General features: G+C 38.4%; 2 protein-coding genes and 1 long non-coding RNA gene across 3 annotated transcripts; all 3 read right to left on the reverse strand.

The window, feature by feature from the left end:
* Positions 1 to 4307: 4307 nt before the first annotated feature.
* On the reverse strand, positions 4308 to 9915 carry LOC139939748 (uncharacterized). The gene is made up of 6 exons (XM_071935850.1): positions 9799 to 9915; positions 8665 to 8770; positions 7211 to 7342; positions 6783 to 6888; positions 6258 to 6352; positions 4308 to 5587 (listed from the first exon to the last, which is right to left on the reverse strand). Exons 1-5 carry the CDS (start codon positions 9857 to 9859, stop codon positions 6263 to 6265), a joined length of 495 nt encoding a protein of 164 aa, XP_071791951.1. The 5' UTR covers positions 9860 to 9915; the 3' UTR covers positions 4308 to 5587; positions 6258 to 6262.
* Positions 9916 to 10491: 576 nt separating this feature from the next.
* On the reverse strand, positions 10492 to 14807 carry LOC139943314 (uncharacterized). The gene is made up of 4 exons (XR_011786799.1): positions 14702 to 14807; positions 13099 to 13164; positions 12231 to 12337; positions 10492 to 10615 (listed from the first exon to the last, which is right to left on the reverse strand). It is a non-coding gene; the product is annotated as an uncharacterized lncRNA (long non-coding RNA).
* Positions 14808 to 15346: 539 nt separating this feature from the next.
* LOC139943286 (phytanoyl-CoA dioxygenase, peroxisomal-like) lies at positions 15347 to 24590 on the reverse strand. The gene is made up of 8 exons (XM_071940116.1): positions 24452 to 24590; positions 22779 to 22954; positions 21833 to 22001; positions 21354 to 21435; positions 20407 to 20588; positions 18938 to 19087; positions 17903 to 18037; positions 15347 to 17259 (listed from the first exon to the last, which is right to left on the reverse strand). Exons 1-8 carry the CDS (start codon positions 24527 to 24529, stop codon positions 17206 to 17208), a joined length of 1026 nt encoding a protein of 341 aa, XP_071796217.1. The 5' UTR covers positions 24530 to 24590; the 3' UTR covers positions 15347 to 17205.
* Positions 24591 to 24613: the final 23 nt, after the last annotated feature.

A 24613-nucleotide genomic window follows, 5' to 3' on the forward strand; every position in this document is an offset into this window, starting at 1 on the left:
CTTTAAAATTTACGTAAACTTTGATATTCTATAATCAGTTTTATTAGAAGTTACTTAAAAGTTTTCATTTTGCGACAACTTTACTTACTAATTTAGTTTACTTCAAATAAAGGACCTAAATTTTAGTTAAATTTACTTTGTAACTTTCTGATGTTAAACTACTTAAACGTTACATGTATTAAGTCTTAATGGCCTTTATTTTAGTCTTTATAATGAAAACAAGTAACTTATGCTTAAGCAATTTGGTATTCAAATTAAGATAATTCTAACGCACTCAAATTCGATGCTTAAAGCACCGGTTTGGTAAAAATTACACTAATTATTATACTTAAACAAAAAACACCTAAATTTAAGTTAAATAGTTTTTATATTTTACTTTGAAACTTTCTGATGTAAAACTATTTAAATTGGTACATGTATTTAGTAATAATGGCATTTAGCTTTACTCGTTAAACACACTTGGTAATATTTGCATTGTTTATTTTTGTTCTGGGAATAAACTTTTATTTAACGTACACCAACTGACATGTCTTTATTCTATTCTTCTTCTTGCGACTCTTGCTAAGGTCAAAGGTCATAGGGTTCATTTCCTTTTTTTTTTATTTGACCTATCCATTCTAAGGTTTAAATATTAGTTCCGAGCAATTTTTTTCAAGAGCCACCGTGGCGCAGCGGGCTAGCTCACAGCCCCAGGAATCCTGGAGCTGTGAGCAGGGTGGGTTCAAATCCCTTCGGGGACCCTTTTTACCATTAAATAAAGAATTTTTTACAATTCTAACAAAAATGTGCAGGGCTTGAACCGGGGACCTTCCACTCTGTAAGCACTCTCTCTCACTGCTGTGCTACTGAGCTGTTATAAAAATCTAACGGTTTTTGGAGTGATGAAGTTAAAAATGGCTGACTTAGAAAATATTTCAGAATTTATTTTCCCTGGCTCAACCCTTGGATTTCTAGCTGATCTGAGAGCTGACCAAGGGCCTACAAGGGCCTACCAAGGGCCTTGGAGCTTGGCTGGAGGAGTAAAATTTCTAAGTGCTGAGGGGCCAAGGAGGTTGCTCAGTGGGCTAGGGTAAGGGTTGCCTCAGCTCTGAGTTCTGGGCAAGGGGCTGGGAGGTTGCTGTTCAGCCAGTGGGCTTGGTTGGTTGGGATGAGGGCTTGGGTGATGGTAGGAGTAATTGGCTGGACTGTTTGGGATGAGGACTTGGGGTGATGGTAGGAGTGATGGGACGGGCTGCTTGAGATGAGGGCTTGGGGTGATGGTAGGAGTAACTGGCTGGACTGTTTGGGATGAGGACTTAGGGTGATGGTAGGAGTAACTGGCTGGACTGTTTGGGATGAGCGCTTAGGGTGATGGTAGGAGTAACTGGCTGGACTGTTTGGGATGAGGACTTGGGGTGATGGTGTGAGAGTGGGATGGGCTGGTCTGTTTGGGATGAGGGCTTGGGTGATGGTGTAGGAGTAATTGGCTGGACTGTTTGGGATGAGGACTGGGGGTGATGGTAGGAGATCGGGATGGGCCGGTTGGGATGAGGGCTTGGGTGATGGTGTAGGAGTAATTAGCTGGACTGTTTGGGATGAGGGCTTGGGTGATGGTAGGAGAGTGGGATGGGCTGTTTGAGACGAGGACTTGTTTGGGTGATGGTAGGAGTAATTGGCTGGACTGTTTGGGATGAGGGCTTGGGTGATGGTAGGAGTAATGGAAATGGCTGTTTGAGATGAGGACTTGGGTTAAGGATAGGAGTGTTGGGCTGAGACGGGCATGATAAAGCTTGGGAGGACTAGGGGGTACGTTGGGATGAGATGGCTTGTATCTGGGGGAGGGGGTTGTATTCATTCAAAAATATATGTTTGGTTTAAATTAAAGAGGATATTCTAAGATGTAATTTAACGGTAGGTTTTTTTCGTATTAAAGGTGTGGTATGGTACTTTTTAGTTTAAGTATTTAATGGGATGGAACCTTTTGTATTAAAGTGGTTTATTCTTGAGCGTAATTTTCGTATCAAAGGTGTAGTATGATACTTTTTATTTAAAATATTTAGTAATGGGGTGTTTTTTTCTATTAAAGTGAATATTCTTAGATGTAATTTAACGGTTGGGCTTGTTCTTATTAAAGGTGTGGTATTGTTCTTTTTAGTTAAAGTATTTAATGGGGTGGAACTTTCGTTATTAAAGTGGTTATTCTTAGATGTAATTTAACGGTAGGGGTTTTACGTATTAAAGGTGTGGTATGGTACTTTTTAGTCAAAGTATTTAATGGGGTGGAACTTTTTCTATTAAAGTGGTTATTCTTAGATCTAATTTGACGGTAGGGGTTTTTCATATGAAAGGTGTGGTATAATAATTTTAAATTTAAGTGTTTAGTGGGGTGGACTTTGTTATTAAAGTGGTTATTCTTAGATGTAATTTAAGGACAGGGGTTTTTACATATTAAAGGTGTGGTATGGTACTTTTTAGTCAAAGTATTTAATGGGGGTGGAACTTTTTCTATTAAAGCGGTTATTCTTAGATTTAATTTTACTGTAGGGGTTTTTCATATTAAAGGTGCGGTAGGATACTTTTTAATATAAGTATTTAAGGGTGGAACTTTTGTTGTTAAAGTCGTTATTTTTAGATGTAATTTAACGGTAGGGGTTTTTCGTATTAAAGATGTGGTGAAGTGCTTTTTATTCAAAGTATTTATAAACTAGAGATGGACTATCAGATATTTTGTTTTAAAGTGGTTTTATTCTGAGATATAATTTGAAGGTAGGGCTCTTTGTTTGTCTTAAAGGTGTGGTTCATTTTACAATATAGATTTAATTGTCATCACTTATTTGTATTGAAGGATAGGGACAGGGTTCTATGTCTTACTTTTAATACTTATAATCCACAACACATTATATGTAAAACAATAGCACATTAAAATAAGGGAATGAGAGAGATTTCTTGCTTCATTTATAGAATCATTTTATTTGACAACTCGAACTTCAAATAGTATTTTACAATGTTAACAAAGTAATCTTAATATTACCAGCATAAGCCAATGTTTCAAGCACTGTTTTGACACTTCTTGTGAAAGATTAACTTTTACTGTTTCATTTGTCAATACATAGTTCAAACTTCTACCCCGGGCCTAATTTCATGGAGCTGCTTTAGCTGAAAATATTGCTTAGCAGTTTTCTGCTTAGCAGAAATGAGCAGTGTACCAGGCCAGTCACAAAGTGTTTACACAGCATGGTAGTTAGGCTGGTAACCATATTCTTGTTAGCATAATTGTGTTGTGGTTAGCTAATTTTTGTGCTTAAGCAGCTCTATGAACTTGGGCTATAGTCCAAACACCAGAAATCACAGTAAAAGCTTTTGCAACAGATTGTTTGCTAGTAACACTTTTTACTATTATGAGGAATGTTTTCTTGCCCAATTGATAATGGTGCAACAGTTCTGTTATCAAGTCAGGTATACCCGTCTAGAAACTACAATGTCTGGTATTGGGTTTTGGTTTTAAATCATGGTTTTTATTTGGTCACTTCAAATTAGATCTGCAATGTAGCACATCTTGAAACTTCTCTGCTTTATCAAGACAATATCAAAACACTTATTGACTCAGCGATTAGGGTTTTTCCAGCCAGTCACTATTAAATAAGACAAGACATGTTGTTTAATGTCTAGCTTTTCATTAATATGAAATAATAATTTGCTTTTAAGATCTTTGTCCAATATGCAAATAATACCTCTTAAAGGCACTGTACACCTTGCGTAATATTTGAGTGAACAATCTATTTCTCAAAAATTTTGTTACTATCAACAGCTCGCCCATGCTCGTTACCAAGTAAGTTTTTATGCTAACAATTATGTTGAGTAATTACCATGAGTTTCCACTGCCTTTAAGTCCACAACATTAAATGAAAAGAATATGGCTACTTATAATTATTGAGTTATATGTTTACTTTAAAATCGTGTGAAGTCCGGAAGTAAATTAAATGTACCTTGCAAGAAATCTACTTTTACGTTTTTTCCTCCTGGTAACAAAAGTCTATACCAGACCCAGTATCTTTCTGAAATCTTAAGGCCACTCTTAAGAGAAGTATTCAAGCCCGCAAAACAGTATATTTACAAAATATATACATTGTGTGTTTGCTTGCAAATGGTGCACTTACTTTTCACAAGAACATTTACTTGAGTGTTACATTACATCTGACTCCGACATCATTAACTAACATGTCTACAATTTTACAAATGAAATCAACAAGCTTGTTGCTCATTTATCATTCCTTCTTATATGGAATGCCTTGAATACCTTGATGTTTCAATACTATTAGTTTTTCGAAGCTTTCAAGATTGTAATGAGAGTTATTTGCTACACACTAAGTTTAAGGAAATCAGCTTTTTCATGATGTGAAATGGAAACATTAAGATGTCCTAAGATGTAAACAGGACACAAAAAAAAGTCAAAAACTTCTATTTATGCTTAAAGGCACTATACATGTTTGGTAATTGTCAAAGACCAGTGTTCTCACTTGGTGTATCCCATCATAAACATAAAATAACAAACCTGTGACAATTTAGGCTCAACTGGTCTTCAAAGTTGCAAAAAAATGATGAATGAAAAAATGCCCTTGTTGGACGAATTTGTGTGCTTTCAGATAGGAATAAAAAACTTCTAGCTAGAAGTCTTTTATTATTTTAGTGAGAAATTACCTCTCTCTTAAAACTACGTTACTTCAGAGGGAGTCGTTTCCCATAATGCTTTATACTATCAACAGCTCTCCAATGCTCATTACCAAGTCAATTTTTCAGTAAATACTTGTTTTGAGTAATTACCAAACGTGTACCTTCCCTTTAACTATGAACTCATTACAATCTTGGTTCTGCATCTCTCCTGCGCCAGGAGTGTCTTTTAGACAGACATGGCGCATTACAAATTTCCATTCTTATTATATTTGTTATTATTATTTATTATTATTAAATGAACTAGCCCTAACTAGGGATGTTTAACTGCCCTTGTAATCAGAATATGGTTATCCATCAACTAAACAACATAAATACAACATTTCAATTTTCAAATAAATTTTGCCAAAGTATACCTTAAATAAATTGGTTCTGATTTGCCTTAACTAAATAAAAAGTAAATAAATTAGGTCAGGGAAGGTGTTAAGCACATTCCAGATCTTTCACTATCATCATTCGATGCGAAATAATTTCATTCCTAGTTTATGGTTTAACTTGAGAAGAAATATCAATGGTTTGTACTAGAAAGCTTTTTAACTATTTAAAATTGTATTTTTGTACAGTTAAAGGGGTTTTGTTAATCAAAAACATGTTTCCTATCTTTTAAATCTGTAATTAATCTGTAGGGACAAACCTCGCATTTCGGGTTAGGCTGGTGCCGGCATTCATCCCCAAAAATGTTGTGGCATGTGACGAGATATTCTGTTGGTATGAGTGCTGCAAAAACAGACCACCCTTTGATGTTAGTGTAAAACAACCACAGGTATTTTACCTTCCTCTTGCGCAACACTCACACATCTAAACTGGTGATATGTAGACAGTGGGCTGACTATACACGGTGCACGTCTCGGAAATCTTCTGTGTGACGGGCAGACACCATCTACATACAAAGACAAACAAATGTTTATTTTAAAGGTATAATTAGAATTTGACTTTTAAAAATGTAATTTTAGTTCTTCATGTACTCAATGAAAAGATAAAGATGATCCAGAAATGAGATGTAAGCATTTGAAACAACAACCCTTATGTTGAGGTATGTGTAAAAATAAATTGTTTAAATGAATCAGAGTTTTCCTCAGAAAAAAAATTGAATTATTTGTTTCCCGAATTCCCCCGAACATAGTTTTTGATAGATTTGATTGGCTTGAATGATACAGTGGAATTCACCAGCAACTCTTTACACCATACTTTATAAGTCTAGCTACTCTACTGCCAATAGACCGATCCATTAAGCTTCACCCCATTGCGTATTAACCAATCACCACCCAATGCGCAACTAAAAGTCCAACATACGTGCGCGTATCATATGCTTGTCGTGAATGGCAGAGTTTTGCAGAATGGCATTGGAGAGGCTCACATGTTCTTGCTCGCACGTGCACCATGAACAGCCTAATGGATTAGTCGTTTGATTGAACTACCAAGACATAGTAATAAAATGATAAATGAAAAAAAAAAATGGGATGGATTTTTTATTGATCCATCAGCTTTCGTAATGTTCAGAATAATTTCTGCAACCTTTTATAAAAGGAAGGGGAGAGCAGTTCATTTACCTGATTCAATGTAAAGGGTTAGGAAGCTCATCAACTGCAGGTCTCTGACATCTTCTTGCATGATGAGTGAATCTCTGTGGAGATGACAACCCTCGCTGTTTTCATGCAAACACAAAATACAATAATGCTTAATAAAGCTTTGAAATAATAGCAGGTAATGAAGTACAACGGTAGTTTGAATATTTACCATTAAAAATCAACTTTAACATTTCTTAGGTCAACTTGAACATAGATATTCTTTTTTTATAGAAAGGTGAAAGAGTGTGAACTGATTACATACAATTGAGTAAAACTCAATCAAAATGGTTTAAACAAAATTATTTTGAACTATCCAAAATCTCAAACTATTGTTGGTTCATATAATTTGATTTAACTGTCGATGATGAAGCCCCCTGATTCTTCAGTATGTATGTTTACAGAACCTGTTTTCTCAGTGGTTTTTGTTGAGCCAAGATTATAAAAAGTCTAATAAGCAACAGTTTGCGCTATTAGTTGTTGAACCCACATGTTGAAACTGGTTCTTACCTGGTGTTTGGGAAGACCTTGCTGTACTTTGACACTGGGCAGAAAGTGCATCATGCATCTACTATTGAAGAGGTAGACTTCATCTGACAATGGCATCTGTCTGTAGCTAAAAAAAAACAACAACAATATTTTGTAAAAGAGGTGTCTTGTGTTGTGTGTACTGTCTCCATCTGCAGCAACAATTTGATGATATAACCATTCGAGGGCGGCATTCAAGTCATCTCAAAACACTTGATTCAAGCATTATAAAAAAGATGGCCCATGTTTCTGTGGGTTGTTTTTTCTCACGCATGTCCACTGTTTTTTTGGTTTTTTTTAGGTTGAGGAATCGAGCAGGTGGCAAGTTTGCCAAGGAATGAAGGATATATGATGATATATTTATGAACTAACAGCTGTTCTAATGTTCAGGACTCAGGAGTTTGCCTTACCTGTTATCAAGGAGAGAGCAGTTCATTTCCCGGACTCGTTCTCGTTGTACATTGTTAGGAAGCTCATCAACTGCAGGTCTCATGACATCTACTTGGTTGATGAGTAGATCTCTGTGGAGATGACAACCCTTACTGTATCATGCAAACAGAGAATACAACAATGCTTTAGTTTTTAAACAATAACGAGTAAAATAGCACAAGGGTAGTTTGAGAGATTACCAACTTGAACACAATTGATTGTTTTGTTCTTTCGTAATATTGAAAGGTGAACAAGTGTTTAATGATTACATACTTTTGTAATCTTTTTTGTTTTCCAGTTCTTTACTGCCTCAACTTTAGTCTTGCATACCGGTAGTTTTCTCACCTGTCTTGGTAAATTTAGTTTTTGCCATGGTGCCTCCCAAGTTCCAGAAAACTGTTGCCGTGCCCTATCTACACTTACAAAATTGCTGTGATGCCCTACAAACTCTAAAACAAGCAAGGCAGTTTTTCCGTGCCCTTTTGAACATGAAGTTCGAGGCCAATCAAGTAAAATTTGATTTATAATGTAAACAAATACATTTTGATCAGTGTCACGCGTGGCAAAAAAGCAGAGTTTCATGAAAAGCCCCTCAGCGCCTATGAATCAAAACAGCACTGTGAGGTCTGGATACATGCAATGGAAATTGCACATTAGCACAGAACAATTATCTTTGAGTCCACGCATTGACAAATTTTATGCCACAACACTGACTGCTTTTACACTGGTTTTCTGAAGAACTGGTAAATCAGAGTTGTTTTCACTTTTAAATTGTACGGGTCTACACTCTGAGTACCATTTTCCCTTCAAAGTAATATGGTTTGGATACCCAGAAAACATGAGAATCTGAGAAACGATTCATGCACCAATCGTTTCTCAGAGCTTTTGAGGTTGGTGTCCGTTTACAAATGCTGCAGCAGGTATGCAGTTGGCGCCCATGGCACCTCGCTAAACAAGGATTGATTCAATGTCTTGGTGTGAAAGCAATAGTGTGACATGTTATGTAGACATTGTATTCAGCTGAAGCCTTCACAGGTGGCTTACTAGATATATAAGCATTCCATTGGCACAAACTCAATCTATGACCCTATGAAGGTGGGGCAGAGGGGTTAATTTACCAGAAATTATACAACAACATACAGTGTTTTTTTAACCAGCTAAAGGTTTGTCTTTACTTTCTCTGCGGATTTTCTGTTCTTCTTGCTGTGCCCGAATGTTCCCCACTATTTTGCCCGTATTGGGACGGCAGTTCTTCACCCCCAGGAATAAATACTTGTGCCCCCAACAATTTCTTTGCATCTCACTTGCCCCTCCTCCCCATCCCAAACAAAATCAATATTAAGCAGGTTGAAATACCCATTCTAAACTTGATAGAAGGAAACTAGGTCAAAATTATGTACTGACACATAGTTTAACGTTCATAAGTTTCACTTACCATTTCCATGTAGCATACATTGGTACATTGTTAGGAAGCTTATCAACGGCAGGCGTCAGACATCTACTTGGTTGATGAGAAAATCTCTGTGGAGATGACGTCCTTACTGTACCAAAAGAACAGAGAAAACAATAATGCTTAGTGATATAAAACACTTAAGGGTAGATTAAGAAGTTACCATTAAAGATCAACTGGAACAAAATTTACGTTTTTGTTCTGTTGTTATAGAAAGGTACACAAGTGTGCCACGACCAAGATGGCTGCCAAGCATGCACATGCAGTGATGACATCGTAGCCATGCACACAAAACTGGATCAAATCATCAAGACACTTGAGCTCACGTGTGACTGGAATCTAAGTAATACTCTATGAAACATCACAGACGGTCACAAATCAACAGAAAGAAACAGATGAGCTGAAATCTGCAGCCACTATCTCACCAAGGAAACCCAAAATATAAGTGTCTGCACCAACAGTGAATTTGATGGCGCAAATATCGACATAAGTGGAGAAAAAGGTGGAAGAACTTCACAATCTTAGCTGCCGAAATATCATCTGTCTTCACGGCATTCCCAAAGGAGCAGAGGGCAACCAACATTTCCTGGGCGATTTCTTTGGCATCCCATATGAAGTTGGACAACGGCCATGATATCCACAATAAACAGGCCCATAGCACACCAACACATCACTCGCCAACAGACAATAATCAAGGCATCAATCAGCATAACAACGCCAGACCCAGACCCATTCACCTCAAACTGCTTTGCTTTGTAGATCGACAATACCTCCTCAAGAATAACCCATTCAAAGGCTCAAATATCTACATGTCCGATGATGTATACATCAGGTGTTAGAAAGGGAAGCCAGTAGCTGAAGGAAGAACAACTTCATAAGAAGTGATAGTAGGGTCCACTTTGCTTATATTCCCCACTCAGTTCCTGGTTCCATAATGCATCCATCATGTACCACAATATAGAGAGGGGTGGGTAGTTTTGATTCCAATCAAATTCTTACCAAATTACAGGGAGGAAAACTTCACACTTCTCTTGATCATTATCTGGTTGTTCATATTGTTCAATTTAATGTTGACTTGGTGTTATTAGTTTGAACACACATAATGAAACTGGTTCTTACCTCTGTTGATTGGGAAGACGTCCTTGTACTTTTGACACTTGATAGCATCCGCATCATGCATCTGCTCTTGATGAAGAAGTAGACTTCATCTGACAATGGCATGATTGTTGCTAGCCTAAATATCAAACAAATTAAAAACAAAATCTTGTGACAGGGATGTGGTGTGGTTTCTCAAGCTGTAGCTATGTGCTCAATGGGAGCTATCAAAAAGCAGTTAAAAATATGGACTACGTTTCTTTGTTAGTGTGCTTGAAGTAATGACACAACTTTGGTAGATATTGTTTTTTACTCCTCGGCCCAAATTGTGTTCGAAGAAAAAAACCTAGTTGGAGTTCATTTACTTTGTCAGGCTCAGATCAGTGGTCTACTGGTAGATCAGTGGTCTAGTGGTAGGACATCTGCTCTAGGTCATGGGTTCATATCCCACTTCAGAATGTGCATACATGTGAATTTATTCTCTTCGCAGAACTTGCTTTAAAAAAAGACACTGGACACCTTCGGTAATTGTCATACACCAGTCTTCCCACTTGGTGTATCTCAACATAAGCACAAAGCAACAAACCGTTAAAAAGTTTGCGAGATTATAATGGAAGAAAAAACACCGGTCTTGACGTTTCGAACAGTATACTCTGCTCGTCTTCAGGAGAAATGCGAGCAGAGTATTCATATTTATATTTACAGTTACTCTTACATTGAAACTTGTTCTTATCTGATGCTGGGGATGACATCGTTGTACTTTGACACTTGGCAGCATACCCACATGCATCTACTTTTTGAGAGGTCGGCTTCATCTGACAATGGCTTGTTTGTTGCTATTCTAAATACAAACACATTAAAAGCAATATCTTGTGACAGGGGTGTTGTGTTGTTTCTCAAGTTGTACATTAGCTATGATGTGCTCTTAAAGACCTTGGACAGAGTTTTTGAAGTAATGAGTCAACTTTGGCCTTCAATGATTTGTCATAAATGCTAATTTGTGTGACAACAAAACTTCAATCAGAGCTGCCAACATTTGCACCTTGCAATCAGGGAGATGTTTTACAACAAGCATGGAGATAAAATTACAATCAAAGATAAAGATTTTCAAATGTTCTTTATGGACAGATTGATTTACTTAGAGAGAACTTTCTGCAGAACCGCAAAAAGTGGGCAGCTCCGATACCCGTAAGGTACTGAAAACTATGCCAGTGCCAACTGAGTTCTCTAGCCTTATGTTGTGATAGGGTAGGCCAACTCTTAAAGGCAGTGGACACTATTGGTCATTGTCAAAGACTAGCCTTCACAGTTGGTGTATCTCAACATGTGCATAAAATAACAAACCTGTGAAAATTTGAGCTCAATTGGTCATTGAAGTTGCGAGATAATAATGAAAGAAAAATAACCCTTGTCACACAAAGTTGTGTGCGTTTAGATGGTTGATTTCGAGACCTCAAGTTCTAAGTCTGAGGTCTCGAAATCAAATCGTGGAAAATTACTTCTTTCTCGAAAACTATGGCACTTCAGAGGGAGCCGTTTCGCACAATGTTTTATACCATTAAACTCCCTCCATTAATCGTCACTAAGAAAGGTTTTATGCCAATAATTATTTTGAGTAATTACCAATAGTGTCCACTGACTTAAACCTAATGGCTGTTGACACACAAGACTTTTCAACACGTGGCGTGTCGTGGCCTAGCAGTTAAGAGCACCGGATTCAAGCTCTGGTGTTCGATCAGCAGAGTGTGGGTTCGAATCCCGGTCGTGACACTTGCTACATAAAGTTGGGAAGGTAGTGCTTTTTACCAGCCAGGCTTCGGATTGATGATACCCAAGCCTACATCTGTATGGACTGTAAAGAGGGTAACCCTGTTTCAGCCCTTGGAGAAGGTGGCAACGGCCCCTGGATGAACAAAAATTGTAGCCCACACCTTGAAGTGGCCTTCAGGCTTTGTGTGTCTGGCGAATTGCATAAAAGTAAAACTTAAAAAAAAATTAAAAAAACTTTCTTTCAATGGCTTTTGTTGTCAAGTTGTAAGGAACATTTTGGGTATTAGTTGTTTAAAGGGAAGGTACACGTTTGGTAATTACTCAAAACAAATATTAACTTAAAAACTGACTTGGTAACTAGCATTGGAGAGCTGTTGATAGTATAAAACATTGTGGGAAACGACTCCCTCTGAAGTAATGTAGTTTTTGAAAAGGAGGTAGTTTCTCACTAAAATATTAAAAGACTTCTAGCTAGAAGTCTTTTATTCCTACTGAAAGCACACAAATTCGTCCAACAAGGGTGTTTTTTCTGTCATCATTTTCTCCCAACTCTGATGACCAATTGAGCTCAAATTTTCACAGGTTTGTTATTTTATGCATATGTTGAGATACATCAAGTAGGTCTTTGACAATTACCAATAGTGTACTTTCCCTTTAACCCACATGTTGAAACTGGTGCTACATACCTGTTGCTGGAGATACAATGTCTTATCTGACACTGGGCAGCATGTAATCAAGCATCTACTTTTGGAGAGGTAGACTTCATCTGACAATAGCATGTCTGCAGCTAGCCCTAAATGAAAAGAAACAAAAACAATTGTGAAATGGATGGGTTTTTTTCTCTTCATTTTCCGCAATTATATTTGATAATGCCTTGACCATAAAGAGTGTGCCATTACAGGTTTAACTAAAAACACTTGTTTTTACTAATGCATTTTAACAAAAAAGATGACCCATGTTTCTGCTGTTTTCTCGTTTGACCTCATTTGGAGTGGTTTGTTGGATGGGGATCGGTGACACTTCCACTCTTTGTCTAATATTCTTGTGAATCTTTTTGTACTAAAAAAGGTTTAATTTGTTTTACCAAAACTTTTAGGAACATTACAGAATTGGTAAGACAAACACTCGTCTAAGATCACATATTTACATAAAACATAGTAGAAAACCATCCCTTGAAATATCTGTTTGAAATGTCATATTTGGTGAGAAATAAATAAAACAAATTTCCTGTTGGATTTTATCACTCAGTGATTATTTTATTAATTTTGTTCTAAATAGGGTGTCATGCAAAATGTTAAATCAGTTTTTCACTATTTTCTTGACAGATGGCCGATCGATCTCACACTTCTACAGGTTTGTCCGTATGTGGATCAAAAAAAGTTCTTACACTGCCCGCAAGTGTTTTGTTAGCAAAAAAAAATTCTGTATGGCTCCTTTAAGTCAAACTGAAAACAAATGTTGTTTTTCATCTCTTGATGCATCTCAAAACTAGTTGTTATCGTGAAATACAGATAGTGCAATTTACCTGTTGAGAAAGTCATCCTTGAACCTTACCTTGATAATGGGTAGCATGGATATATGGTAGACTTCATCCAACAATGACATTATTTTGTAGCTTGCCTAAAAATAAACAAATGAAAACATTTTGTGAAAGGGATGTGTGGTTTTATTATTTTTAATTTCAATTTAGCGTTAAGTAAAGAGGGCGCAATACAGGCGATCTCAGAAAACTTGCAACGAGTAGCATTTAGGAGGCCCAAAATATTATACCCCTTTGAGCGCCTAGTAGTTTTAGCAAGTATCCACTGTGGGTGTTTTGTTGGAATTTGGTGCCATTTCCACTCTATTCAGAATTCTGTTTTGGGAACAACTATTTTTATTGGGATAAACATTCCGTATGGCGCCACCACGTTTTCACTAATTTTTACAAAAAAGGATATCTCATTGAGGTAAACTAGATACTTTATTATTTCATATCGAATGAAAAAGTGGTGGCGCCATACGGAAACTTTTCCTTTTATTATAATAAGCAATCCAACCTTGGCCAATTGTACTTCTAGAAACTTTAAGGCTCCCCTGTCAGCCTTATAGGGGTCTCATATTTAGGGCCTTTTTAACGCTATACGTTTTTAAAGTCAGCGTTGATGGGTGAAAACTTTACGACCGTTAGCCAGCCAGAACTGAAGTTTCCTGTGGGAAAAGTTTCCGTATGGCGCCACCACTTTTTCATTTGAAATAAAATAATATAGTATCTAATTTACCTGATTGATATATCCCTTTTTGTAAAAATGAGTGAAAAGGTGGTGGCGCCATACGGAAAGTTATCCTTCCTGTGTACTGTACACCTAAAGCTTTCCCCACCCTACTCAATATACATTCATATGCTTGTATTTCCTTTTTGTTTAGTGAAATTAAAAAAACATTGTCAAAAAATATTCTGCTCGGTACTCACTGTTGTTTTTCTGCCGCATATGAGACCCCTATAAAAAGAATAAGGCTCACAGGGGAGCCTTATAGTTTCTAGTAGAAGTAGGCCAATTGCTGAATTGAGTAAACTTGTTTGGTAGTTGCGATAACGTAACCCTCCCGCTCCGCCGTCGGCAGGAGGGTTACGTTATCACAACTACTTGTTTGGAAGAAAATTTCAATCAGACATAGGGAATGAAAAGTGGCAGTCTGGTATTAAAATTCTAAGAACTCTCCCCAAAAAGAATTGGTGTTCCAGGTTTGTTTAAATTTTCCAATACATGTAGATTTCCGTATCATAATCCATGCCATAACTTTTCACTTTCGAGAATTATCTCAATCTCATTTATTTGACTATTGAAATTGAATTAACTAGAAATTAAATAAATTTTACTAACACATGAAGAAGACACAAAATGTAGACTCATTCTGTTCTTGACACTTTAAAAGGTGAAGACAAAACGCGAATTATTCTCCCAGCTAGTGTCGTCTCGATGCGAACTATCCGCCGTTTATTTGAACGTGTATACCCACCACTGGCACTGTGCCTGGGACCTGGGTGACCACGAGGGCGGGCGATGTCGGCCGGTCGTGGCCAGTAACGAAAATGTCTCCAAGTTTCTTTCCATTCTTTGTGTGAAAATCCATTCAAACCCAAATCATCGTCTTCACAAACATATCAGTAACTCACCGTCACACTTTTGTGGTAGCTGTGTCCATGGAACTCGGTAAAATCTTGAATTCGTTGGACAAGATGCACAGAGACATGTTGACTGCCATCTATTTCTCTTTAAAAATGGCGGTGCTTTACGTCACGTGTGATCGAGCTACGCAAGCGCATGCAGCTTCCAGAAACTAATTTGCATAATTAACAGGGGGCAGAAAAGGGGGCGTTCTCATAAAATCGTCATAATTTTGGTTGACTGTTTTTATCAATAATGTCCAAAGTTACAATCCTACCCGAAAGCCCACTAGTGCCATTTTTATTTTATGCAGTTATTTACAATTTCAATTCATTTATTTGCATTTCCAATGCATTTAATTATGTTTCCAACGCCTTTATTTATAATTCCAATGCATTTTTTTCCCCCAATGTAGTTATTTATATTTCCAATGCATTCATGTTTAATTATATTCACTCCATTTATATAATAATAATTTGTTGCACTGCATTTATTCTTATTATCACTGCATTTATATTTTCAATGCATTTATTTAAAATTTTAGTGCAATTTTTAGGCAGCTGATCTTAAAAATAATCACAATAACTGCTTTAATATAGGCACCAAACTACGAAAGGTTGCAAGGGACATAAAGAGAAAAGAAAGACACAGTGTTAGGGTAAAACTGAAATAATGTTCTTTATTACTGGTGTAATTATTACATATATTTAAGTAATACATTCTTGGTGTATAATCATGCATTGACTCCATGAAATGTGCCAAAGAATTAAAGTACCCCAAATTAGTCCCTGCTTACAGTACAATACAGGGAACAATTTTGTCTTAACAAAATTTACATTTCAAAATATTTAGACTGCCCTTTTTGTGTATTCACTGAATGCTTAGTAGCAAATGATGATTTTGAGTTGCAACTGATGACATTGTGTAGCATTTTGCCACGCTATGCAGGGAAAAGTGTTCGCAGCAATTATACATTATAGTTATGACTGTCTTACTTTCAGCGTTTTTGAGTATCAAGGGTGCGTTTTCGCAATGTGAACTGATAACTTTTTAAGTCACTTGCAAATAAGTAACCAATGGCTAATTCAACGAATGCGAAAATGCACCCTGTTATGGAGTCATTATAAGATTTTTGCTATTTTGTAAATAATTTTACCAACAAGCACTAATTCCTACGTTTGAATGCTTTTCTAATGACAGACACTTTATCTAAAAGGATCTCGAGACTTTGCAAAACATTTGTAAGGCAATTCAAAATGTTTACTTTGTTTACTCAAATAATTACTAAAAACGTCTTGCACCAAGACTATAAGGCTAGAGTTCTATTTCAATGACTAGCAGGATAGGTGCAAGGATTCGCAAATCAGTCATTCAATACTGCTCATACATGCAATCATAAAATACAAATTTATACATTATTTTCATACAATAAGAAATAAATTTCCTTTAAGAATACCACTGAATTAATATTATACAATTGTTAAAGGGACACACCGGCCGAATTGGGCTATTTGGGCTACAAAATAGACTAAGATATGACTTCAATGGTCTTCCAGGAATGAAGAAGAACAGTCCTTAAAAAAAATCATCAAATTTAGCCGTTTTTGAGCATTTTAAGACAAAAACGCAGGCTGCGTGATTGTTCTAACCAAAAAGTGGTACAAACAATCACGTGACCTTCGGGGCTAGTTTTACTTTCAGCCGTCTAAAAGTAACTTACTTAACCAAATTTAAATATTTTTTTTACAAAACTATTTACAAATAATTGACGAAAAAGATCAAGTATTCAAATTATCGCTACAAAATTTAAATAATGGTGAAAAATCTAACGTAAGATTCACATTCAAAGAGTCTGTGTAACGGAAGCTTGTTATATGGCCGCTTTTTTTTCTTTTTCCATTTTTCGCTAAATACGTGACATTTTGATGATTTTTTTTTACAGCAACCATCTGTAAAAACATTATTTATGATTCTACACCCCTAAATTGCGTAAACGATGAGCCGGTGTGTCCCTTTAAGATTTATTATTATCAGCAAATAATTACTTCTTGCTAAAGGTACTGGACACCTTTGGTAATTGTCGAAAACCAATGTGGCTCATAATTGGACCGGCATTTGTATCCAGTTTCCTTGACATTGTCAAATAGCAAGTTGTTAAAAATTTGGGCTCAATTGGCCATCAAATTTGCAAGTAGAGAATAGTGAGAGAAAAAACACCCTTGTTGCATAAATTTCTATGCTTTCAGATGCCATGAAAAGGCTTTGTACCTGAAGTATTTTATTATTTGAGGGAGAAATTACCTCTTTCTCCAAAACTATGTTACTTCAGAGGGAGCCGTTTCTAAAAAATGTTTTATTCTATTTAACAGCTGTCCATTGCTTGTTACCCAGTATGTTTTTATGCCAACAACTATTTTGAGTGATTACCAATAGTGTCCAGTGCCTTTAAAACCTAAAGTGCAAATCAAAATGTAGCGTGACCCTTTAATATCAATCATCTTGAATGGAGCCATTACAGATTAACATCATGTCCATGAACGAGACGACCTTTGAACTTCCAAACATCCTAAAAAAGTCATACAAACAAAACAATTGTTATTGATCAGTTCTATTTGTAGGGATGCACTATTGTTTGGCAGAGGTGCCAATATTAGTATCATGCAATCAGGGAGATTTTCTACAACAATCAAGGAGATATTTAGAATTAGGCCATGTCCGAAACGGCGACTTCGGCTACAGCTACGGCTAGATCGCGCGCGTCTGCCATTCTTCAACACTGATAGACGCGCTGATCTAGCCGTAGCTGTAGCCGAAGTCGTCGTTTCGGACACGGCCTTACATTCACTATAATTGCAAAGGTCTTGGATTTGATTCTCACTCAAGTAAAATGCCTATTGGTTTTTTCTAGAGCTCAGGAAAGTACTGACATTGCTTTATACACACATCAGTGATTGTGGGTTAAACCAAAGTTAATATTCTTTATCCCCGTTTCAGAAAGGTGCCCCAAAGATGTGCCGAACAAGATTCTGAATTAAGTACATGAAAAGTTGAACGACTGAAAGATCGACTGTTGCAGTCATTCAGAGCAAATCTGGAGCGTCTTTGTTTCAGAAAATTATCTTGTCATAAACCTACAGAAATGTTACGTTAAGTTTTCGCCTGTTGAAGCCTAACTTAAACAGTTAGTTTAAACTCAATTAAAGACTTACCATGTATTGGAGATCTATGCTGTCACCATACTTCCTCTTGACAATTTGGAAGACCTCGTCGGCGATGTTTTGCTGGACGGTTCCTTGGACATCTATATAGTGGCACTCCGCTGCCGCATAATGGCAAGAAATTGCCTGAGAATTGCAAAAGGAAATATGATTCAGTCATTTCTTATAAATCCAGCAGTCAATTTGGGTGCTTGGCTGTCTTCAAGGTATAGACATTAAGGCAGGTCTACAGAGCCCTCACAGGCCTGATACTACTTCCTGGAGGCACTGAAGGCAATGGACCCTTCCCATGAAACATGCTAATTACATTCACGCATGCGCACTGACCCTGTTGGTTGGCAAACACCATAGAGTTATGCACTAAGCAGACGCGCAATCGCGTCTGCTTCACGCAACCACTAGCCGCGTACAAAACAGCGCGATGTTCCCTCATTTTGCCAATCAAAACGTTAGTGCCCACGCGCTATGTGCAATTTACACATTGCCCTTTCAAAAACGAAGCATACAGGCCTGCCCTCAGTTTTAAGAAAATTCATGATTAAAATCTGGTTTCTGAGAAGCGAATGCAATGCGTATTTTAACGTCACAAACTTGCGACGAACATTTCGCAAACATTTGTAGACTCAACAGACTCAAATTCAACATGAGAACATCTTTGTTTCTTAAAGTTGTTCCACCGTGATGCATTATTATTCAATTGTAAAACACAAAACCACCAGACTTGTTCGATCTTGAGTTAACTGATACTACACTAAAAGCATTGGACGCTGGGCTGCGGTCCTTTGAAATATCAAGCCATAAGAAGCTTAACGTCCCATCCGAAAGGACAAAGCATCATGGTTAAATGTCTTGCTTTTAGGACACAGGTGTCATGACTGGGACTCAAAGTCACACTCTGCTGATAACAGAACACCAGAGCTTAACTGCTAGGCCAAATACACAAAACAAGGTAAGACTAAGTATACATGTACGTAGGGGAAATAAAACCAAGAATACTTCCACTAAAGTTTGGGGGAAATGTTATACCTTTCTGAATCCTTCAGTGCGGTTCATGCCAGAGCCATGGATCAGGAGTGGATGAAAGAATACAGTGTCTCCCTTCTCCATCACAAGATGCACACGGGGATGGTCAGGGTTATAGTCACGGATACCATGATACATCTTATTCACACCACCCTGGGGAGAACGAATGCAAATAATAATTATAGTAATTATAATAATACACCGCATTTGTATAGCGCATATCACTGCTTAAGTCCCTATGCGCTGGATAGGAAACGACAAAAACAACAGGAAAAGAAAAACAAACAGAAGAACAAGTTAAGATAAATGTGAATAGATGAGTTTTAAGGCGATTTTTGAATTGCCCAACCGTGACTGCTTTCTTAACAGACTCTGGTATGCCATTCCACAGTTCAGCTGCAGATACTTGGAATGACCAAAGATTCATTTTGAAGAGTAAATAATTCACAATTCTCTGGTTTTTTAATCAACATACAATACAACTTACTTACAAAAAAAAAGCAACTCTATTTTTTGACAGGGACTTTGTGTAAATTCTTATCGTGTTGAATTTTTATTTCGGAAATCAAAATTTAGGCAACAATGAGTTGCTGTTGAACATTGAGTTGACTCTGATGGTATATCAGATAGAAAAATGACCTTTAACCTTCTTGAAAACCTTTCATAATGTGTATGGGGCAAGAGATAGTGCCAAGTGTTTTAGTAGCTCTATGCAAATAGCACAGAACACAAAGCCAGGCAGAAATGATGTAAACATTGCTGTTAATGGATAATTTGAAACAATGAATCAACCTTATTTTGTCTGGTAACCTTCTAGTTTCGCTCGGCCCCAGCGGCCAGTCTATCCAGGACCGCTGGGATGGGCTAATCACTAATCACAGATTCTTGTTCAGGAAGTACATCATGCGTACAGTGCATAGAAATATGGCGCAGTGTTGAGTGTGATGCATGATGTAACTGCGCACGTTTGCCCATCCCAGCGCCTTTGGTTAAAGCAAGGCGCTGGGGACGAGCCAACCTTCTAGTCAACAACATTGTTTTGTGCAGAGCTTGTGCTCAAGCAGCACTATGGGTGCGTTCGATTACCTTCCCCGGGTCGACCCCGGTGTGTGGCGTTTTCTTTTTCCAGGACGAACGTGTGCAGATAATTACCCACGCTCGTCCTGGGATAAAAAACCGCCACACACCGGGGTCGACCCAGGGAAGCTAAACGAACGCACCCTATGTTTACCTGGGTGATTCACAATAGACCTTAATGCAGTTTGGCTATTCTGGTAAGCACAATGTCAGGCCTGGAATTTTATTTGTGAGAGGGCAAGGCCGTTTTCATTTTGCTTAGGGCACTGCATGGGAAACTTTTGAAGGGGCACCAAGGCCAAGACCAGGGCAACAAAGGGCATGGCATTCGTAGCCTCCATGAAATCCCAGGTTGCTAAGCTTAAACAGCTCTATGCATTGGGTTCTACACTAACCTGCCATTTTGGATATTCATGCTGGAGTAGCTCAGTCTTATGGGTACCGGGTAGCACAACTAAGCAGCCATTGGAGCGGTTCACCTTCTCCATAGCTGTCCATGAACAGACGATACGATCAGCTGGTCTGAAGGGGAAGTAATGAAGATCCTGGTGCATGGGGTGACGAGACGATTTGGATCCTAAGAAGTTAAGACCAATAAAAAAACAGGAAAAAATAAATGGTGGAAAACTAAACAGGAAAAACTTAACATCTGATCTGGTCCTAACTTCATGGCTCTGCTTACTGTAAGCAAAGAAATGGCGCTTGAGGAAGCAGGGAATTCTGCACTCACATGAACATCAAGCTTATTTCACAGGTACTCCACGGCTACTAGGCATTCTACACTTACACAGCTAACGCAAAAATTTGGCGCTTGCAAGTAAGCGGAGAATGGTGTTTGAAAGCGCAGAATCAGAAGATAAGCAGAGCCATAAAATTGGGCCTCGCAGAGTGTGGGTTCAATCCAGGTCATAACCCTTGTGTTCTTAAGCAAGACACTTAACTATTTTTGATTCGCCTTTGGACGACAAAACGAACGCTGTAAGTTCTGTGTGTGTTATGTTTCATGCATAAAAGAACTCAATGCACTTATCAGAAAGAGAAGGGGTACGCCCCAGTGTTCCTGGTCTGATCGGCAGCATATTGTGCCACAGCACTTCTAAACAATTACACATTAAATGGTGCTATAAAATTGGGCCCTGGAACTGAGAGGTTAATTTAAATTTAATAATTCTCCAAAGGAACCACAATCATTTGTCTTATTGCATGGGGCACAAACATCTCCATGACTTGGTTTGGGCATTTTAAAACAAATTTTAACAAATTAATCTGAGCTTTTTATGATAGTTGGGACAATGTATTTATATGAATCTTTTTCTAAGAATTAGAATTTGATTTAACTTACCTGCATCTGGGGGCTTGTTTATCAGCATGGTGTGCATTGCTTTGATGTTAGGCCCAGTAAAACACTCGACGTACTTTATAATCTGAGAGAACAAAAAAGGTATTCACTGGCTTTATTAAGGTATCCCAAACAGTCACATGCGAAGAGTGAACGGACACAGTTTAAGTCAAGAACAATTTACTAGAGAGCGGTATTTGAACAGTCGACCTCCGGATTAACCTGCCATCACTCTACCAACTGGTCTCGATGTATCTTGCCCCATGTTGGTGGTCTCTCTATTTTGTCAATATCTTTGTTCAGGTGTGCCAGTCAATAGCCACTCAACTATTAACTGCCTAGTAGCCATGAATCACACCAACTATTTGTGTAGTAAACGTGGCGGCCCGATTGACCAAGTAGTTGAACAAACAGTAATCAAAATTAACAGTCGCGACTTTGAAACTAGTCGCACTGTCTCCTAGCCTTACTGAATAACATACCTCTGGTGTGCTGCAATATTGAAACAGCACAGGATCATCCTGGTATTCCTGAAGCTTGGTAACAGCTTGTTCCCCTTCTTTAAACTCTGACTTGGCGATGGCTACATCACGCATTACCACCATACCTCTCGAGTCCACCGTACCATTGCATATGTCTGCAAAACGCTGCCTAAGATTAAACAAAAAGAATGAGTGTACATGGTAAGGACATGCTGAGCTTGCTGGTGTCAATGGCCCGACTGAGGGACACTGTTCCCGTGGCAGACTACAAACCACCTGTGGACACCTTGTGCCGGGACTCTCCTCGCCTGCGACGGGAGGAGCTGCGTACAGCAATGGGAGACCAGCGTGTTTGGAGGGCCATCATCCGATGCTCCGCATTGACTGAATGAATGAATGCCCAAGTCAGTTATGCATAGCCCTCATCTTGAGGCTTCTTCTGATAACACCAAGATTAGGGCAAGAAGGCTGAGATTAGCAGGTCACTGTCTCAGACATACTGAGCTGGCAGTGAGCAGGCTGGTGCTTTGGGCCCCTACTCAGGGACACTGTTCCCGTGGCAGACCACAAACCACCTACATGTATGTGGACACCTTGTGTCGGGTCTCTGGCCTGAGAAGGGAGGAGCTACGTACAGCAATGGGAGACCAGCATGTTTGGAGGGCCACCATCCGATGCTCCGCATTGACTGAATGAATGAATGTTGAGGCACACAGTAGGAAGAATATCATGCCTGTTGTGTAGATTTCCCTTTTTATCAGACAAACAACTTTGTTATGGTGACAACAAAAAAGGAAATGGTTAAAAGCCCAATAATCTTTGTGCAATTTCTTCAACAACAACAAGGGAAACCAGCTGATCAGCTGAAAGTTGCACGCCTGATGTATGAATTGTACAAAGTGATACTAAATTTCCATTTTCAAACTTGGAACAATTTAAATAATACCTGCATTGGTCAATTAGGTTATGGGATACAAGATTGCGCACCACCAAGAAGCCATCTTTCTCAAATGAAGCCACTTGTTCGGGGCTTAGCAGAGTGTTGGGTAAAACATACTGGGGGTTGGTCGAGCTGCTGCCTGATGATGGCTGAGCTGAGCCTGCACTGGTATCATTTCTGATCTGTCAGTTGTCTATTGTTAAGGTCTATCAAAAGAATCCTCTTTTGGAATGTCACATTAATAATAACACAGGCAAGGAAACAAGCAGAGGTGAGAATGATCAGGTGGATGTGTGGGGGTGTCTCTGGCTAGAGGACCTACAAATACAACGATTGTTTGTCCCTCTTTTAGTTATACTAAGGGAATAAAAGGATAGCGACGAGTTCTTAAACTGCCGTTTAAATCCGGCAGGGTCCTGGCTGTGCGATAAAGGCCCGCGCTGAAGTCATTGAGCTCTGTACGTGTGTTGCATTTTTATGACTGAGACAGATTTCGGATTAAATGCATTCGTGCGCACAGTACTTTTAGTAGGCCTACAATGCATCTAAAAGTATCCCAAAACAATTGGTTATAAACAGCTCCAGCTGGTAATTATCAACCGTTTAAACAACCCCATGTGACGCGCTCTCCACCAATAGCAATAGCAAAACTGTCTGAGGTATTTTATGAATCTTTTTTATAACTTTTTTGCAACAGCTCCCTTTTGGTTTTGAACACGTTTTCCATCTGTGGACCTGAACCGTGCACCCTATTCTATTGACTGTGTCCTCTTTTGTTTATATAGATGTTCTCGGTTAGAATGTGTGTACCTAACCTAGCACCACGAAGAAACCTCCATGAAAAATGCTCACACCATGGAGCACCAAGCTCACACTATAATAAACACTACACTCACTACCGCAACACGGGCATGACAAGTGTAAATATGTACTGACTGACACTACACTTACACTTATACAGTACTTTAATCTTATACTTTTCTATCTCCATGCTCTATTTTCTAAGCAAGATTATAACACACCTCTTGCTTGTTCTGTATTCTGGTTGGCTGAAACACGGTCACGCGGGATGAGCTAATATAGGCTAGTGATCGCGCGCGTGGGTTTTGCGGGAATAGTACCAGAGCGGGCACTAGTCTTTGCAAATAGTGCCTGTGGTAACAGCGCCCTCTCTTGACTTGAACCGTGAACAACAACTACAATACAAAACTCCTTTTCCTGTTCTTATTTGACATTTAAAACCGAGCTGTGTTATAAAACACATATTGACTGGCATAATTTGGTAGCTAGTGTACGTCTGTTCTCCCTCGGGCCTGTGACTGTGAGTGTGATGTGAGTGACCAGAACTAAGAAGAGGGGCCTATATCCTAAAGAGGTCGCTCTTCTGCCTGGTCACTCAAAGTTCCTCGAGGGAATAACGATACTAGTTACCTCGTTGCCAGTCAATATGTGTTTACTAAATACTAGACTGTTTAAAGTCTACTACTACTAGCTACCTAGTCATGTCTAGTTTAGTTAGTTAGCTAACTTTGTATGTAAACATGGTAAACACAGATTCAGAAAGCAGCTGAGTGAGCTAGACAAACCGTGAAAACAACTTAGTTTTAAGCATGCAAAGAGTACCTACTACAGTGTTTTAGTCATCTTACGAACAAAAGAGATTAATCAAAAAAGGATACGACCGGGGACGGGGTGCATTTGAGTTCCTTTTGAGTGCCTAGATGTCCACACAACACTTCAATGCGACGACTCGCCATTTTTCCATGAACATGATCACCACACACACAAGACTATTATTACGTGAACGGCAGAGGGCGCAGTTCCATCAACTTTGTTTTGAT

This window comes from Asterias amurensis, chromosome 1 (genome assembly GCF_032118995.1).
Source record: "Asterias amurensis chromosome 1, ASM3211899v1".
Lineage (NCBI taxonomy): Eukaryota > Metazoa > Echinodermata > Asteroidea > Forcipulatida > Asteriidae > Asterias > Asterias amurensis.